Source organism: Photinus pyralis, unplaced genomic scaffold, assembly GCF_008802855.1.
Source record: "Photinus pyralis isolate 1611_PpyrPB1 unplaced genomic scaffold, Ppyr1.3 Ppyr1.4_LG1, whole genome shotgun sequence".
Lineage (NCBI taxonomy): Eukaryota > Metazoa > Arthropoda > Insecta > Coleoptera > Lampyridae > Photinus > Photinus pyralis.
The window spans coordinates 31,339,275-31,358,348 of record NW_022170249.1 but is presented as its reverse complement, the minus strand read 5'-3'; the positions used below and the strand labels follow the sequence as shown (position 1 = coordinate 31,358,348).

The window sequence follows — 19,074 nt, the reverse complement described above, 5'->3', positions numbered from 1 at the left end:
GATATTAAAGTTTTAGAAACTCAAGGTATTTTTATCGAACCTCAGAATAAAACAATTTTTGGCTCGGTTGTTGCTTTATCACACGATAATCTAGGTGGTAATGTATTATTGGGAATGGTTGAGAGCTTTTCAGCCAACAATTTTTGCCGAATTTGTACTGCTGATAAAAAGACTTGCCAATCATTAACACGAGAAGATGTTTCTTTACTACGGAACATGAATAATTATGAGCTTCATTGTAATCAAGCTAAAGATGAAAAGCAAGTACTTGGCGTTAAATGTCGTAGTGGGTTATGTGACTTAAAATATTTTAATATTTTTGATTCTGCTTCAGTGGATCCAATGCACGATATCCTAGAAGGCATTGCTCCTTACGAAATTAAAATATTCTTAAAGCTATTGGTTGATAAAAAACTAGCAACTATACGTGATATTAATTCGAGGTTACAAGCATTTCCCTTTGGTAAAACAGATAGGAATAATAAACCAAGTCCAATAATATTAGATAAACCAGGGCATTTAATTGGACAACGAGCTGCCCAAACGTGGTGCTTAATCAGATTTATTCCAATAATATTAGAAGATCTATTAGATGACGATTTAAAAACAAAATTTTATTTAATTTCTTCCATAATATCAATAACACAAATTGCTCTTTCACCACGCATAACTAAACTAGAACTAGAAAAGCTAGAACGCCTTATTGAAAATCATCTTAAATTCTTTGATAATAACTTTGATGAACGCAGACTACCCAAACATCATATGCTTCTTCATTACTGTCGGATTATGAAATCATTAGGTCCATTAGTTAATCTATGGACTATGAGATTTGAGGCGAAACATGGATATTTCAAAAATTTGGTACCCAAACTAAAAAATTTTACGGCTATTTGCAATACGTTGTCACATAAGCATCAAATAAATATGAGCCATCAGTGGAATAATAAAATTATGGAACCCCATATGGAGTACGGGCCTATGATAAACATTCTTGTTCAAAGCACAATTTATAAATCGTTGTTTCCTAACCAAAAAAATATTGGTGTACTAAAGTGGTTGTCTTTTGGTGGCTTTTTTTTATAAATCAGGCTATTTCATATGTAGGGGAATGAAGGCCGCCCTCCCTGAGTTTTCCCTTATTGTTGATCTTATTCTATCAGATGGAACTCCATATTTAGTGGCGAAACCGTGGAAAACACGACAATATGATGAAGTAAAATGTGTTTACATTATCGAAAATTTAGAATCTGAATGTTTTCTTTTAAAAATAGAAAATTTAACTTATAAAGAACCCTTTGAAAAGTATTTATTACGTTCTAAATTAACAACTTGGTGTATTGTTCCAAAGTATAAATTTTGTTAAATTTTCATATTATACGTAATACGGGTATGATATACTTATAACTATGTTACCTTCATTTACAATATTTTTTATACTTCTTGACTTAGCATTAAGTGTATTTTGTCTTGAAATTCAAAATAATGTATAAGTTATTAATATTAGGTATAGAATTTAGAATTAGGTACCTACAGAAGTAGATATATCTTTTTTGATAAGCTCTTTTTGAAGTTGAAATAAGTTAGGTATAGCTGTTGTACCTACTCATTATGAAATAATGTGAACGGTGAAAACCCATTATCAATCATTTACACCTTCCATGTGAATTAATCATTTATACAAGTTGAAAAGACACAGTAACGCGGTGATATTAAATCTGTTTTGGAGTAAAAATTGACTTCCAATATTGGTTAATAATCACCAAAATCAGATAATGACCTCACCACTTACGATTGAAAGTGACAACACATTGTGTAATTGCTACACCATCATAATGTCAAGTTACTCTACGGCTTAATTAAAGTCACTAACTTACATGGTCAAGTGACACTGAAATGGAGTTATATATTATCCTGGATTTTATCCGATTGGTGTGAAGTTCTCAATAGATCAGAGTAGATTTTAACACAACAATAAAGTGGAAAAATGACTCTGTAATGTGTTACAAAGTCAACACCGTGCACATGGTGTAAAGCTAACACCAAAGTACATGTATGGATATGGACACGGAGTAAGAGTAGTTTGGTGTAGTATGGTGTGACTATATTTTATACTGTGTGGTAATAATACACATTGTATTTACTTTTATTTAATCGCCCCCGGTGAAAACTTCTTCTGGATCCGCGCCTGCCATAAAATCACTTGAAACTTATGTGTTATCTTTGTAATGACCCCAAGAAGGCAATGACGAAAATTCATGGAGATTTGATTTCATAAAAAATTAAAATTGCCCATTTTCAAAAATGTAATTAACCTATTTATAGCCAATGTAGATCGATGAAAATTCGTTACCTCCTGCGCTGGTCCTTGCTGATTAATATAAAAAAAAATTGGGCTGATACCACAAACGGTTTTTAAAAATTGTACAAAAATCTAAAGGCATGTTTTAAGTGTGTTTTCTACGCTGATCCCCACCACTCCGGCAGCGCGCTCTTAACTTCGGTGATCGGACGAGAACCGGTGTTTTCAACGTGGTATGGCCGTTGTCGAGAAATATGGTGATCTAAGGGAAATAATTCTAGAAATTATTCCTCAGAAGAAGAACAAAGAGATGCACGCAAAGGATTCAAACGTGTCGCAAATTTACCAATTTTGAGCACTTTTCAAATCGAACGTAAATAAATATTTCGATGAATAATGGAGAGTTCGTTAAAATCGCAAAGGGAATACAAACGTCCCGAAAAATGCACAAAACGAAACAATTTTAAATTTCGCAAAGTGTAAAAGTAGTATCGCTAAATATGTGTCAAAAGGAAGCGAAAATTAGAAAAAAAAAAGGAGTCAACGGCACGCGGTGTTCCCAAGCGGTCACCCATCCAAGTACTGACCGCGCCCGACGTCAGTGTTACCAAGTATTTTTTCATCAGTATCGCCAACATAAGCGCCACCTGTTAGCCAAATGTAGCCAACCTTACAATTTAAAAAAAACGCACAATTAAAAAATCATTTTATTGGTATTTTAATTAAATTTATTACATCTTTACATAACATAGGTAATCTTATTCAATAATTGAAATGCACGGTACATTAAATTCTTCAAATGCCGATAGAATTTCTATATCTGCTTCTTCTAAAGCATGAGTTTGCGAAGTATTAGTGCTTGGCCGATTAATGTACATGTCACTATTAAAAAGCTGTAACATTTCAGCAGTGGCTTTAAACGCATTACAACACGTTCCGTCCCTATATGATCGTACCCGAATGCGCAATAAACTAGACAGCATCTCAAACTGCATTCGGTTACGTAACTTTGTCTTTACCGCATTCATAATGCTAAATACACGTTCAACTACAGCGTTTGAAGTTGGCAAAGATAACAATGTTAGGACAAAGTCCGCTAACTCCTTAAAAATAAAAGAACCTCCTGCGTCTGTATAAGTGTACATTTTAGCCCAAAACATAAATGTATTACTTAATACATTTTCGCCGAATATCTCGGACCAGTTAATACTTAACATTTTATTATACTGAGTCTCCATTAAAGAAAGTTTACTGCTATCTGCAAATATTTTTAAAAATGGCAAATCGATAAAATTGCATCGTACTGCTGGTGAAAGGCAGTGCTCAGGCGAAAAAAAGCTTATAAGTTTTTAAAGTACTCCATGTTTTCTGGTAAACGCCTAATCACTTCTGCGAGTAATTTGTGAATAAAGTTAAATGCTTTGTTTTGTACACAAATTTTGTTTTCTGAACTAATTTTCACCTTATTTAGCATTGTGAAATAATCAACCCCGAAATCCGAATCTTCGGGTTGAATAAAAGCCAATTGGTTATCGATATTCTCAACTATTACTTGCAATCCACTATTTAAAAACACTGGTTTCATAATTTTTTTTGCTAGGAGATAAGTAAATGATATTTTAGGGCCCTATTCTTGAACGCGTGACTACCGTGTGAGTGAGTGAGTATGACGTCATCTCGAGCGATTTTCATATTTTCGTATTCTTGACGCTTTAAACCGTTCGAGTGGGTGACTCACACTGTCACATGTCGAGCGCTTTCAGTCGATCAGTTTTTTTTCAGTGACTTGAGTTGTGCGATCCTTTTAAACTGATTTTTGGTGATCTTACTCGTATATTTTCCTAAAGTATAGGCAATAAATAAAACCGTCACGCTTTTCGTGAGTATTTTATGCATCCTTCACCTTGTTTCTCAGTGTTTATATGATTTATGAATGAAATCTAACCTCGCTTTTGATAAATTTTCGTGCTCGTTCTCCTGTGATTTCTAGGCGATTTTTATTATTTATTTATACGAAACTGTTTATTAAACTTCCTTCTTTTTAACGATTATCATTTTGCTCGCGAAAGTGTGCATAATCCGTGTGAAGTGTACAATTTCTACACCTCTGTTTTTACCACAGTTTTGCTAAGTATATAAAGATTCATTCAAGAAATTAAAATGGACGAACTGGTTATGTTGGATTTGCTGGACGCCGAAGAGGAAGCAGAAGAAGTTGTCCGTGTTCAAAGACCCCGGGCTGACGCAATTGCCATTCTTAGCGATGTCCAGTTTAAAAACATGTTTCGTTTTCCCAAGGAACTGTTTAGGATTATTGTGGAGGTGTTGTCCCCCCATATGAGACCAACAAATCGAGCTTCAGATTTGGAGATTCCCATTCGTGTAAGTAAAGAAAATTTTCCACTTACAGCTTATTGGTTTCTTTTCTTATATGGCAGATATTGATTGCATTACGCTTTTTTGCTTCGGGATCTTATCAGATGGATGTAGGCTCCAACTTGTTCATGTCTGTCTCCCAACCGACTGTAAGTCGATGCATCAGTGAAGTGAGCGATGCTTTCAATGTCCCAGCGATTTTCAATCGATTTGTAAGATTCCCTCATAACTTCGAGGAACTGGACCGAGTACGAATGGGTTTTTTCGAAAAGTACAACTTCCCTGGTGTTGTCGGCTGTATAGATTGTACTCACGTGGCAATTGTGGCGCCCCCCGCGGAAGATCCCGATCGACCAGGACACTTGTACATAAATCGCAAAGGATTTCATTCGATAAACGTTCAGCTCATTTGCGATTCAAATCTTAAGATATTGAACGTAAAAGCATCTCATCCTGGAAGTACCCACGATGCATTCATTTGGAATAATTCTAATGTCCAAGAGGTAATGCGTACCATCCATGCAGAGAGACGAGGAACCTATTTTTTACTTGGTTAGTACATTCTCAATAAAATCAATGAAATGATAAAACGTGTTGTACGTTTTTGTAGGAGATAGTGGTTAACCTCTGTACGAATCACTCACATTTAATATAGATCAATGCTTGTATAGTTATTTTCTAGTTTAGCTTATTACTTATCGTCATAATCACTAGAGCTGGCGTGTGATTATATAAGAAATTCTGTATAAAATAGGTTCTCACCTACTGAAATACATGTGTTGATGTACATTTCAAATGTGCACAATAGAATAATCATAAACTAGTAGACACAATCACTACAGACCGACGAAAGGGTATTTTCTCAGGAAGGAAGTGACTAGTCCAAAAAATCTTTTGTCGATCTGGTCTTGAAGCAGTGCTACACTGTATAAGAAAAAAATCACTTCGTCAACAGGGTTCAATATTATGGGATGAACAATTGCACCACTGGAATTGGAGATCATGGATGTGGCTAAAAGGACAAGGAAAAATTGTAACGTGAAAGTTGTTAAAAAATCGTAGCCTATATACTTGTATCATTCGCATGGAAATTGCAGACACTTTCTTTAATTAATGAATCTCCTTCTACCACTACCGGCTTGATAAAAGTGTCCACAATATCCTGCTCGAATGTGGTCAATTTTTCATCACTGGGGGGACCGCCACCTGTTTGGTTTGTTGACCGGTTGATTCTGGCAGCTTTCGCCTTTACGCGAGAATATAAATCTTGCCAAGTCTAAAATTGCAACAATATATATAGCTTTAATAAGGTATTGAGTTGCATATTAATGAAAACATTACTTTTCGCCAATTTTTCCAATCTTTGTAAGGCCTTCCAGTGCTATTCAAAGATGCTGCAACCGTCTTCCACTTCTCGTGTATATTTTTGTTGGTAAAATTAGGTGACGTTTTCCCTGCCACGACGTTTTTATTTTTTTTTAAAAACTGAACAAGTATCAGCTTTTGCTCTTCTGAAGCGCGAGACATATTTTAATTTTAAATTTGAATAAATCGCAAAAATTACAAACGCAAGCGCAATGAATCACAATTTGACAGATTCAAACAAGTGACATGAGAAAAAAGTGAGAATACAGTGGTGCCAAGTTGACAAACTCGAGCGGTTTTCAATTAGTGTCAAGAATACGGAATTTGGTGAGTGAGTGAGTCACCGATGACAAAGTTACCCACTCACCGATTTTTATCGAGCGGTTCAAGAATAGGAGTCTAAATCTTGATATGATTTACCAATATTAATATAATTTTTTTGGAACGTTATGTTCAAACGATTACATTCCTGCAATATTGGTTTAACAATTTTTAAAAGTAATAAATTTGCGTCATCAAAGAGAATTTCTTTTAATTGTCTGGCTGTATAGCATTTCTCTTTATTTACTACTACGCTAAAATGTATTTTTAACTCATCCCAGTGGTTTAATATTTTGTCTATTACATTGTACCTGGCTAACCACCTGGTTGATGACAGTTGTACAAAATTTTGGAATTTCTTTTCCGATAGCAAATTGTACAATTGTTTATACTGTTCCCTTCTTTGTGGACTGCAACTGAACCAGTTGTATATTTCACGGCATAAAAATTCTACACTTGCAGGCAATTCATCGGAAGCCTTTGAAGCAGCTAGATTTAATGAGTGGCAAATACATCTTATTAATTGCAAATGTGGAATTTTTGATCGTAACAAAGTATAAACTGAATTATTTCTCCCACACATGTTGCTGGCCCCATCTGTACCTATACCTATTAAATTATCTAAATTAAACCCTAAACTATGTATAAAATTAACTAGACTATCAAACAATGATTGCGCGGTAGCGCTTTCTAAAGGTATGAGTCCCAAAAAATCAGTGACGAATTCTTGTTTAGTTTTACTAAAATATCTAATGCAAACACATAAATATTTGATCACAGACACATCCGTAGACTCATCCAATATTAGAGAATATTTACTATTATTTGAAATAATGTCTGTTTTTAGCTCATCCATTAAACTTACCGCAATCACATTCTTTATTATTTGGGAACACTTTGTTCGATGAAGTTGAATGGCTCGAAACGTTGGAAATTGAGAATTCATGACATTGTTAATGAGATCGGTTAGATGGTCGACACTCCTAATTGATGTGTGCATTGCGACGTAATGGGAAATCCTAAGATCACTTTCTTTCTGCTCATTTGTAACCTGAATTTGCATGTGAGACGTTATCTTATTCGCCGCAGGAACCAAATCTGCTGCCCTCCTTTTATGTGCAATGGAATTTGCGTGCTTCTTTAAATCGGTAATGTGGGCCCGTAATGCAGATTTGCAAAGCTTGCAATATGCATCTTGCAGGTCATCGTCGCCACTCTTCATAAGCCAACCTAAACATAATTGAGTGTCTTTAAATATAGAAAAAATAATAAAATACAGCTAGGCTTTGATAAACATGGCACGAATCTAGGAAAAAAAATCCAATGAAAAAAAAACTACGGAAAAAAAATCCAGGAAAAAAGAGGCACGGAAAAAAAACCAGCGGAAAAATAAGCCAGGTAAAAAAAGTCAGCGGAAACAAAATCCTGGAAAAAACAGTCAGGAAAAAAGAATGTATATTAAATTAAAGGAACAGTGTTCTTTTCTGGCTTAATTTTCTAAATTATATTGTAGGCAATTATCAGGATTGTTACTTAACGATGGGTTAATGCATTCTTTTCTTCATCCTCTTACTTGCATTCTTCAAATGCTTGTAATAGTTATTTGTGTACCAAGGCCGTAAAAGTGATCTTTTTTGGCCGAAGCTGCTGTTTGTGGCCGAGGCGGCAGCCGAGGCCGCAATTCAGATGAGGCCTAACAAATCACTTTTGGCCAAGGTGCACACAACATTTTTTAGGCGATCATCAAAAAAGAATTCAAAAATTTGCTCATAAACATATTTTTTCTGAAAATCATAGTTATCTTAGACAATTAAAAACAAAGCATTTCCTGTCATATGTAATTATAATTAGCATCTTTGCGTGTGTTTTGTGCGTATCAAAATGGGTGATAGCGACAGTCCAGATACCCTAAATGAAATTTTGGAAGCTGCAAGCGTTGCGCTTGCGACCCTAAGCCATATATGATATAAAAGCAGGCGTTTGAGAGTAAAAGTACAATCGCAACTTCCTCGGTTGCACAAGATTTTAATAATGTCAAATGCAATAGGTCCTTCGTAACTGTGGCTTCCAAGACCTTATAGTTAACGTACAATTATTAGAAACCTGATTACCTACTTTGATGGTAGGTATAGGTAGCTACTTGTGTTCTCGGTTAATTGCTGGTGATTTTTCGTATAATAATGTAAGCAACAACATCTTCCTCATGTTTTGGTTCTACACTTCAAAAAGGTCTCTGCAAGCAGCAAAGATTGAAACGTCAAACTATAATTTTAAATGTGAACATTGTGATTACGCAAAATAGTGTGAAACATTCCTACAAGTCTGAAAATGAAAAAAACGCACGTGGATGGACCCAATCCTTGATGAGGACAGACCAGATAGACGCTTTCTATCAAACAGATTACTGGTTCTCACACATCAGTTTCAAATAAGTAGGTACAGTTTGACAGATGTGTACAATAAAGTAAAGTTTGACAGAAGCGTACAATAAAGTGAAACTTTATGGCCGCAAAAGCGACCACAAAATCAACGTTTTTGTGATGATAGCCTAAAAAATATCTTTTTTGCCTTTGTCTTAAGTAACGTACGTAAGTAGTTTCTTGCGTTTTTACGAATTAACGTTATTTCTTATTAAAAATAGATGATGTTACCATCAAGGGTAACTTTGTCAAATGTAAACTACCTCTACCTATCTCTTACAGTTCCCGAGATCCCCATGGTGGCCTTTGAATTTGAATCACCCTGTATAGTTCAATTATTACACATTACACTAAACTGACTAAATTAATACTAATATACTAAAATGCACCACAACTGAAAACTTGCAGAGACGACTAAACACCCTTTGCGTAGAATACAGAGACGGGGCCCGAACTATGGAAGATTTCATTTTAGCCGTAGGTCATACTATTCGATTTACATAGTTCATTGAAACTATTATACTTCATTTCTTTATACATATTTTGTATTGTCAACAGTACGCCCTGGCCCTAGTTGTTATTAAAACTTATTATATTTTGCATTTATTGTGTTTTTTTTTACGTAACGCTATCACAGGTTTAGGTACTTCCCTTTTTCTCATACAGATTTTTCCGTAGATGTTTTTCCGTTTTTTCCTTGGATGGTAAATCCTGTACTTTTTCCATAGATTAATTTTCCATGGATTATTTTTCCATGGATTATGTTTCCATGGATTATTATTCTATGGATTATACTTCCGGTGGATTTTTGTTCCGTAGGATTTTTTTTCCGTGGCTGTTTTTTCCTGGATTTTTTTTCCGTGGCTGTTTTTTCCTGGATTTTTTTTCCGTAGTTTTTTTTTCATTGGATTTTTTTTCCGCTGACGACATGGCACATGCAAAATAAACCAAAATAACTACATAACTAGCACTACTAACCTTTTGCCCAAGATTCAGAGCACCACTTCTGATTAAATTTTCGGGAATATTGCTTTGGCATTGCAACTCCTTTTCCTACTTTATTTACTTATTACACTAAACTGCGAACAGCGAACTTGCAAGTTCCAATTAAAATATATCAAACGCAACTACTGATTATACTTGTTATACGTATGTGATTGTGATACGAACTTGACTTGAGATGTAAACGATGCAAATTGCAATAGATGAATACTTAGAGTTTAAACTTAAAAAATGCAGAATAGCAAGTGCAGTGCAAAGGGTGGTGGGCGTGGGAAACATTAACAAAACAATTTGAAAACTGGTCAGAAGGTGCCAGTGCGGTCTCATTTACTTATTATTTCGTCATTTTTATTATCCTGTTTTGTAGCCCTTTTCCGCAAAACAGGGTTTTGTACTATACCTACCTTATTCATTCATCAAATTTGCCAGAATTCCGACGGCGGCGGCTTGTTACATCTGCTAATCACAAAGTGTCTAATTTATTATTTATGGCGCAACAACAATAGAACCTTTGAACTTACCTCTTACCTTACCTACCTGCGATGCGACCTGGCTACTTATATTTACTTAATACCTGTTTTATTTTCTTTATGTTAGTCACGTCCACTACATTATCTCGCATTTTGTTACTTTCTAAGAAGGCGCCGCACACTAACTTCAATTATGGGTTATGAGTAGCCATGTTTCGCTAAATTTTTTTTTGGGTAGCCAAACTTTATCGCCAGTCGCCAAATGTAAAATGTGTGCGCCAGAAATGCGATGTAAGTAGCCCAAATGGCTATAAATCGCCAACATTGGCAACACTGCCCGACGTTGCTTCAGCCTGTCTCACAATTGACGCCAACGTGAACGCGAACGTGAACGTGAGCATTTAATTAAAACATGAATATTTACTATTTCCATTCACATATAACGCAACGGGAACGTGAAAACGTGAAACAAACGTGACAGTTGGTCAACTTTTATCTTTCCCGTTCCCGTTGGCGTTTTAAACATGCGCGCGCTTGCGATCCAGCCACATAACCTTTAAAGACCAAACTTAATTATTTTTGTACGAAGTATTGCATGATTATCCGTTTGTTGAATTGAATAGAATAGTCTGTGATAGAATCAACGAAAGATAAGTTGTGATGATGTGCGATAATCCAGGTTTCGATGAATTGTTAATTATGTGTGTAGAAAAACATCCCAATGTATACAACAAAAAATTAAAAGAATTTAAAGATACCTTGATGAAAGAAAATTCATGGTTAGCCATTGCAGAACATTTGAATAGTGATGGTAAAATCAATAGTTATACAGTACGATTGTTAGCACTTACTTTCCTTATTTGTAGCGGAAACAGTGAAGAGGCGATGGGACAATTTAAGGGATCGATTCGTTAGAGCCCATACGGACAGTTTAAAACTTGCTCCTTCAGGTTCAGGAGCTGATGTTATAAGTACCAAAAGTACTTTTCCGTTTTTCAAGCTCTTGTTATGGCTTGTACCGCATATCAGAAAGAGAAGGTAATTGTAATTAAATTGACATAAAAAATGTGTGCATTAATCTTATATTATATTCCAGACTCATATCAGCAACTCCGCGTGTTTCCCAGGCACAAGTGCATACAGAAGAACACATTGTAGATGCAGAAGATTCTGAAATCTTCTCCTCACAAAGCAGCCCAAGTGTAGACATTGAAGAAGGGTGGTATGATGTCAATGACAGCGGATTATTATCACCTACTAGTTCTGAACCACGCACCACTACTACCACTCCCAAAGCTACGAAAAATAAATCTATCCCCGAGACATTAACCAAAGCTGTGGAATCATTTACCTCATTTGTAAACGCTAGAAAGAAGGGCATTGAATCTGACGCATCACATAATTCGTCCGATATGAATTTTATGAGATCTGTAGTGGTTGATATGGAACACATTCCACAGGCCAAAAAACTGAAATTCAAACGGGAAGTGTTGGAACTGTTGGAAAAATATACCTCGGAAGTATAATAAAACTACATACATACAATACATATTTTTATATACATATTTTGTGATAGAAATAAATGTTATTTGCCTCTATTAATATATTTCATTTGCCAAGGCACAGATCCTTCAGGAGTGAGCAGGTACTTTGCTACAATATCTCTTTAACTATATGCCTTCTTCGAGGACACATCTGCACCAATTCTTCCAACACGCGTTAAATTTTTGTCATTGCTGACAATTTCTCGCCACTTCCCTTCAACTACTTCGCCGTTATTTAACACTACATCAGTTAATGTAGGAGGTGCATATTTATCAGAAATATTTATTTTTAGAAAATTATGCAAACAAACGGTTGCCTTTATAATGGCCTCGCTTGTCTCAACTGAACACAATAAAGGTTGTCTATATACACGCCATCGACTGGCCAGAATTCCAAAACTGTTCTCGATTGTACGCCTAGCCCTCGATAACCGATAATTAAATATAAGTCGTTCATTAGTTAATCCGCTACCTGGATATGGGCGTAACAGATAATGATTAAGGGGAAATGCTTCATCACCCACAAAGTAATATGGTACCTTTGCTGAGCTCCCATTCAATTCTCCTTCAGGCAAACTGGAGCTTACAGTTTCCATATCAATCTTTATTTGTGACCTTTTGAAAATCCCAGCATCATTTTCAGAACCGTATGCACCTATATCTACCCAAGTGAATTTATAATCTGCATCACAGCAGGCCAACAGTACGATACTATAATATTTCTTATAGTTGTAGTACAAAGATCCAGAATTTGTGGGGCACTGTACTGCAACATGTTTGCCATCAATCGCTCCAAGTGTGTTCGGAAAGTTCCATCGTGTCCAAAATTCTTCACTGATGTTTAACCAATCTTGATCAGTAGATCTTTTGAAATATTCCGTATGTAATACTTCCCAAATGGCCTCACAAGTTTCCCGAATTGTTTTTGAGGCAGTTGAGTGACCAACTCTAAACTCAAATCAAAGATTTACAAAACTACCACCGTGCGCTAGGTATTTAAGTCATCGCTAAACGCATTTCGGGAAGAAGGGCAGGACGTCGACTTCGTTTTAATAACTTGGGCTTCACCAATTCAAGCAATTTATCAAATTGTGCAGGATACATCCGGGTATATGAAAAAAATTTTTCATGGTCATGCACTTTAAAATATTTAAAAGTGTTTACAAATGCTCCCAGCTGGTCCCGTAGAGTGTTGAAGGGGCGAACCACCACCTAACAAGAACATGAACGATTTTGCTTATTAATCTAGGTATAATGCTATGGAATATATTTACCTCTTCTTATTTATTTTGGATATGTAGTAATACAGAGCGTAAATATGTAACATGAATACATAAACTATTACTTCGTCAGTTTCGCTGTCGGTATCCATTTTTTAGGTTAGTTCAACTACCACAGAACACATTTTAATAAACAAAATATTCCGTGACAAAACTTAACACTCCAGGAGCGTAACGTTAATTGTGAGACTGCGAATTTGTTCATGTTCACGTTACCGTTTGCGTTTCCGTTGGCGTTTACGTTTGCGTCAATTGTGAAACAAGCTTTAACTTCGGTGATCGGACGAGAACCGGTGTTTTCAACGTGGTATGGCCGTTGTCGAGAAATATGGTGATCTAAGGGAAACAATTCCAGAAATTATTCGTCAGAAGAAGAACAAAGAGATGCACGCAAAGGATTCAAACGTGTCGCAAATTTACCAATTTTGAGCACTTTTCTAATCGAACGTAAATAAATATTTCGATGAATGAAGGAGAGTTCCTTAAAATCGCAAAGGGAATACAAAAGTCCCGAAAAATGCACAAAACGAAACAATTTTAAATTTCGCAAAGTGTAAAAGTAGTACAGTGCAGACTCGATAATCCGAACTTTTGATAATCCGAATTCTTCAGTAGTCCGAACAAGCTTTTCAATACATTGGGTACTCTGTAATCCGAATTTCATAGTACTCGATAATCCGAACCTGTACTTTTAAGCATATTTCCTATAGAAATTGTGACTAGATGTTCAGGGATTTCCCCAATTACATCATCTGGGATTCACATTAAACTGGTTGTGCAGCATTTTTACTGCTTTGTACGCTTTTGAGCAGTGATACATACATATTTACATACTACTTTGCTTGTTGTATGGGATGTTTGTAATGCCATTTGAGGTGATATAAGTGGGTTTTTATTTTAATATTTGCTTAAATAAAAATGGCCCCTAAAAGAAAACACAAGACATTGTCCATAAAACAAAAAAGTGAAATTATTGAAAGACTTAACAAGGGAGAAAGTGGTAAAGTGTTGGTCGCTGAGTATGGGGTTGGAAGATCTACAATCTGTGACATAAAAAAGAAAAAGGCTAAAATAGACAGGTAGGATTAATTCTAAAACAATTTTAGTGTTTTTTTTGTACAATTGTTGTTTTTTTAAGATTTATTGGTCAATGTGAATCTGCCCCAGGGCTCAGAAAAACTTTACGAAAAGCTGAATATGCTGAAATGGAAACTCGTTTGTATGCATGGTTTTGTAGACAAAGATCGAGGCATGTCCCAATTTCCTATGAAATTTTATCTGCTAAAGCAAGACAGTTTTATACCGAAACATATGGAAATGATAATTTTAGAGCTAGCAGGGGCTGGATTTGTAACTTTCGAAAAAGGCATAGTCTTCGTGCTTTAAAAGTGTGCGGCGAAAAACTATCCAATGATCAAAGTGTCGTCAATCCTTTCTTGACTACATTTAAAGAGAAGGTAAGACAATTAAATCTTGTGGCTACTCAAATATACAACGCCGACGAATCGGCTCTCTACTGGAAAATGTTGCCGGAAAAAACGCTGGTTCGTTCCCAAGAGAAGACCGCACCAGGTCGAAAAATAAGCAAAGAACGGGTAACATTTTTAGCTTGTTGCAATGCAAATGGGTCACATAAACTAAAGATGCTAGTGATAGGAAAGGCAAAAAATCCACGGGCATTTAAAAACGCAGACATTCCTGTTGAATACAAATCCTCTGCTAATGCATGGATGACTACAACAATTTTTTATTATACCTGAATCACAATCTCCGTTTTAAATACTCAAATGCGTGCGAAAAAAGGCCTTTAAAACACACGTGCTTTAAAGTTGCTAAGTAACGATACTTCAAGTATGACTTTTGAAACTGTCATCTGGATGAAATAAAAAATCCTCTTAGGTCGCTTTCTGTAAATGCAGAACATTCCTTTGGCTTTTGTACCTATCCTTTGGTTGAAGCTTTCACAAACGCGCGTAATTTAGGGTATGTTCCAAATCTGTTCCACATTTTAATCGCAGCATTGTTTGAAGTTTTGAGTTAATGCACCAAAAGATAGAAGATTTAAATACCTTTGACATTTCCTTCATATATGCCAGCATTATCGATGCATTTAAGACTTTATTCGTAAGTAACTTCCTATTCATCCATGGAAACAACTTTTCATATTATTTATAATAGACTTTACTGGATTTGAATTTTACACCTACCAACGTTTGTTTAGACTTTACAACAAGCGATTTAATGGACGATGTATTATCTTTTTCAACGGAAATCGTTTTATTGACAAAGACGATGATTTTTATAAGCAAACGTCAAGTGACATTTCCATGGCAATCGTGAAATTTCGAACACCCAGCCCACTTAATGAAACATGTATTCGAGTATAACGTCAATATGATTTCATTGTATTTCCTATTTTTAAATTATACTGCAGGCATAATAAAAAATACTATAAGATACACGTGTATAATTGGTCTTTAAAGCACTTGCAACGTTAAAGGCACTCCGCTTTGCGTCGTGCCCTTAAACTCGCTGCGCGTGCTTTAAAGACTTGANTCAAATGACACTTGTACTTTAATATACTATTACCTAACTAAAATTACCGTAAAAGCTTTATATTGTTATAAATCGTTGCGTAGCTCTGCTACCATGTAGGATTAAAAGAACTCGACGCACATAAAACTCAAATTTATTATGGATAAATCAAAGCTCTCTAACGAACCCGTAAAGTGTGCTCAGCGCTCTCTCTGATTTCCACACAATGCCGGGGCAGATGCGGTAGGTTCAGGAACCATCTAGCGCGCCATTCTCGGCGGACGTTCCCCTCTACCAAAGTTCCCTGCTCTCTCTGCCTCTTTTACGCTCACACAAAGTGGGGAATCCGAAAACCAAAAGGAAATTTTGGAGCTAGAAGAACAGATCGAAGTGATCGAAATAAATACTAAGAGTTATTTAGAACCAACTAAATGAGACAAGAAGAGAAAAGAAAAAACTTGTAAGAAAGAAAGTGCGTAAACCTCAAACATGGAAAAATAATATTCGAAAAGAACTCTGCCAAAAAGGTAAGGAATATAATAACACAAGGGGAAAACAAGTTAGCGCAAAAACTATCGTGAATAAAAAAGGAACTCTCCTTCATTCATCAAATATTTATTTACGTTCGATTAGAAAAGTGCTCAAAATTGGTAAATTTGCGACACGTTTGAATCCTTTGCGTGCATCTCTTTGTTCTTCTTCTGACGAATAATTTCTAGAATTGTTTCCCTTAGATCACCATATTTCTCGACAACGGCCATACCACGTTGAAAACACCGGTTCTCGTCCGATCACCGAAGTTAAGCAACGTCGGGCGCGGTCAGTACTTGGATGGGTGACCGCTTGGGAACACCGCGTGCCGTTGTCTCCTTTTTTTCTAATTTTCGCTTCCTTTTGACACATATTTAGCGATAAGTGCAGACTCGATAATCCGAACTAATAAAAACCAAGGCGATTCGGATTAGCAAAAAATTCGGATTACTGAAGCAGTTCTTTTTTATTAAAATTTTTATTATGAAACGCAAAAAAACAGTACATAATTACGAAAAAATATAAAAATATGGTATTAATTTCTAAAGTAATTTGTAATTTTTGTTTGCTTTACACATCTTTGATTATTCATAAACGCAATTTCTTTTAACCGTACAAGAATATCACTTAGTGGAATATCATTTTCTTCGGCCCATTTTAAACACAGGTTAAAACTTTTAGCTGCTTCAGCGTTCTTAACAGTTTTGTTTTGATTATCTAATTCCGAGCCTTCATGCTCGCTAACTTCAGGTTCATCTCCATCTGCTTCTTCCAGCGGTAACAGATCTTCATCATTTTCAACCCAATTGCGTACTTCCACGTTTGTTAGATTTGATTCTGCCAAATCATTAAGCATTCCAGCAACATCTAAAAAATATATAAAAAAATAAGCAACAACAACAAACATTTTTATTTACCTTCCATATCTCCATCCAAAGAAAACAGATTACGGCGTAATTCACTTAGAGGAATTAGATCTTCATCATCATATTCAATGTCTTCATCGTTATCGGACATAATTTTGTTCCAGCACTTTTGCAAGACTTCAGAAGAGACCTTTTCCCAAGCATTGCATAGCAGACATACTGCATCTTTTAGGTTAAGAGTTTTTAACAACGTAACAATGCTGTTTTCGTTACTTGATAAAATGTGGGCTAAAAAGCTTTTTCGGTAAATACTTTTAAAACCTTTAATAGTGTGAGTCTATTAAATAGATTATTAAATTGTGTAAGAGCACACAATTTTTTTTAATTAACCTCACGAATTACGAGGTTGGGGGGGAGCACGTGATGACAACGTGATGTGTAATACGTTGAAACGTGCTCCTGCCAGCGAGTATGGCATTATTTCCCAACGTAAAGTTTACAGCAAAAAAAAGGGAGAGTGATATCAAGGACGCACGGGAGAGAGTTTTTCCACAAACATTGTTGGAATTTTTTTTTAATTTGTAAACTAAATGTTGACCCAACAACATAAAATTCTTGGAAATTATACGATTGTATGAGTGTACAAACCGGGAGGAGAAATTGCGAGAAATTTCAAAGCCCACGAGGTGTGTCACTCAGAGTAAAAATTCCAAGAAAATCGTTTCAGAAACAAAATGTGTCACAAAGGTCAAGACGGTTGAGGGCATTACTCGAGAGTATAGTCTGCCTTAGTCTTAGACCGGTGTCGTTTTTTTTTGTTTCGGAAACTCATTACACGCGCCGGTTGAAGAGTATCAAGTTGGGAGTGAGCAAGAGAGATTTGCTTTCACGATATTTGAAATCTTAGTCACGTGTAACGAAACAAAGTTCTTGATAAATCCGCTTAGAATAAATCATAACTTCGACAATTCAAATCAAGAAATTAATAAAGCAGTGCTTTTTGATATCTTACATTTGAATTAGAGATTTCAAGAGAATTGTTATTGTGTAAATCGATACATGCACGATCGCACAAAGTTTTTTTAATGTGTTCATTTTTGAATTTGTGATGTGAGAGTTTACGGCAGAGCAACTGAAACTTGAAAATCTCAAAAATTGTTTAAATTATTAAAATAACTTGTAGTACGGTTTATAATAATTTACAATATAGAGAGGAGAAGGGTACATGGTTAAATATACTAATCATGAAACAATTAACAAGAAATAGCGGAGAAAAGTGGAAGAAAGGAGAATGACGAATTTAATGGGGAGGAGGACGGAGAGGGGTCCGTTGTGGGGCATCACTCACCAATAGATAATGGAGGGGGGCGCAGTTCAACAAGATCAAGTCGTGGATCTAGATATTCGAGCACCAGCTCAAGCAGCTCATCAGATTCTGAATGCGAGAGAAATCGCGTATTTATGGAAAAGATGTGCCGATCTTTCAGGAAGTCCGTTGAGGCTCAACGAGATAACACTATCAACCTCCGCGCGATTTCTGAGACATTCGCATCAGTGGCAGCTAAATGCCCACATAACACAAAACCATCCACTAGATATATAATGGATAGCATTTCTGGACATCCACAATATCTAATGGATAGCTGTAGAAATTGTATGGATATGTAATGGATATCCAGATGTCCGCATAATATCCATATCTTATATGGATATCCCATAGATATGATATATAATATCCATTCTCGAGTGATATTCGAACCCACATCCGCCTTCCAACATTCATAATTATTTTTCACGTTTAATCTTCCTCGTAACAAACTTCATAATTTAATACGTAAAATTTTTAGTTGAAAAGGTTGAAATCAATTCAAACGGAATAGTCTGCAAACATTTATAACATTGAAACTTGAAACTTTGACATATGCCTGGCGTCGCCGCCTCTCCCAGGATTTAGTCAACTGTCGTGAGGATGCGTCCCTGGTTGACACTATCAGGGACGTTTCTCCACTACTTTGTTGCCATCGCGCTGGGCCGCGACATATGCCAAACAATGTGGTGGATT

General features: G+C 35.8%; 3 protein-coding genes and 1 non-coding gene across 4 annotated transcripts; 3 read left to right on the top strand and 1 right to left on the bottom strand.

Moving 5' to 3' along the window:
* The first annotated feature begins 3,971 nt into the window (after window positions 1-3,971).
* LOC116159669 (putative nuclease HARBI1) lies at window positions 3,972-5,302 on the top strand. Its single transcript, XM_031472707.1, has 3 exons — window positions 3,972-4,684; window positions 4,741-5,230; window positions 5,289-5,302. The coding sequence occupies exons 1-3, from the start codon at window positions 4,463-4,465 to the stop codon at window positions 5,300-5,302; spliced, it is 726 nt and encodes a 241-aa protein (XP_031328567.1). The 5' UTR covers window positions 3,972-4,462.
* A 212-nt stretch (window positions 5,303-5,514) lies between these two features.
* Window positions 5,515-6,404, bottom strand: LOC116159662. The gene is made up of 3 exons (XM_031472695.1): window positions 6,020-6,404; window positions 5,750-5,954; window positions 5,515-5,690 (listed from the first exon to the last, which is right to left on the bottom strand). Exons 1-3 carry the CDS (start codon window positions 6,203-6,205, stop codon window positions 5,515-5,517), a joined length of 567 nt encoding a protein of 188 aa, XP_031328555.1. The 5' UTR covers window positions 6,206-6,404.
* A 4,359-nt stretch (window positions 6,405-10,763) lies between these two features.
* LOC116159655 lies at window positions 10,764-11,782 on the top strand. Its single transcript, XM_031472683.1, has 3 exons — window positions 10,764-11,067; window positions 11,123-11,294; window positions 11,353-11,782. Exons 1-3 carry the CDS (start codon window positions 10,917-10,919, stop codon window positions 11,780-11,782), a joined length of 753 nt encoding a protein of 250 aa, XP_031328543.1. The 5' UTR covers window positions 10,764-10,916.
* Window positions 11,783-16,364: 4,582 nt separating this feature from the next.
* On the top strand, window positions 16,365-16,483 carry LOC116160726. Its single transcript, XR_004143311.1, has one exon. It is a non-coding gene; the product is annotated as a 5S ribosomal RNA (ribosomal RNA).
* Window positions 16,484-19,074: the final 2,591 nt, after the last annotated feature.

Excerpts from the sequence above, each read along its gene's own strand:
- LOC116159655 (XM_031472683.1), top strand. The coding sequence starts at position 10,917 with ATGATGTGCGATAATCCAGGTTTCGATGAATTGTTAATTATGTGTGTA. Across the intron at positions 11,068-11,122 it reads AGAACATTTGAATAGTGATG|CGGAAACAGTGAAGAGGCGA; the intron begins GTAAAATCAATA and ends CCTTATTTGTAG. Across the intron at positions 11,295-11,352 it reads CCGCATATCAGAAAGAGAAG|ACTCATATCAGCAACTCCGC; the intron begins GTAATTGTAATT and ends ATTATATTCCAG.
- LOC116159669 (XM_031472707.1), top strand. The coding sequence starts at position 4,463 with ATGGACGAACTGGTTATGTTGGATTTGCTGGACGCCGAAGAGGAAGCA. Across the intron at positions 4,685-4,740 it reads ATTTGGAGATTCCCATTCGT|ATATTGATTGCATTACGCTT; the intron begins GTAAGTAAAGAA and ends CTTATATGGCAG.
- LOC116159662 (XM_031472695.1), bottom strand. The coding sequence starts at position 6,205 with ATGTCTCGCGCTTCAGAAGAGCAAAAGCTGATACTTGTTCAGTTTTTA. Across the intron at positions 5,955-6,019 it reads ATTGGAAAAATTGGCGAAAA|ACTTGGCAAGATTTATATTC; the intron begins GTAATGTTTTCA and ends TTGCAATTTTAG. Across the intron at positions 5,691-5,749 it reads TTTCCATGCGAATGATACAA|CCACATCCATGATCTCCAAT; the intron begins GTATATAGGCTA and ends TTGTCCTTTTAG.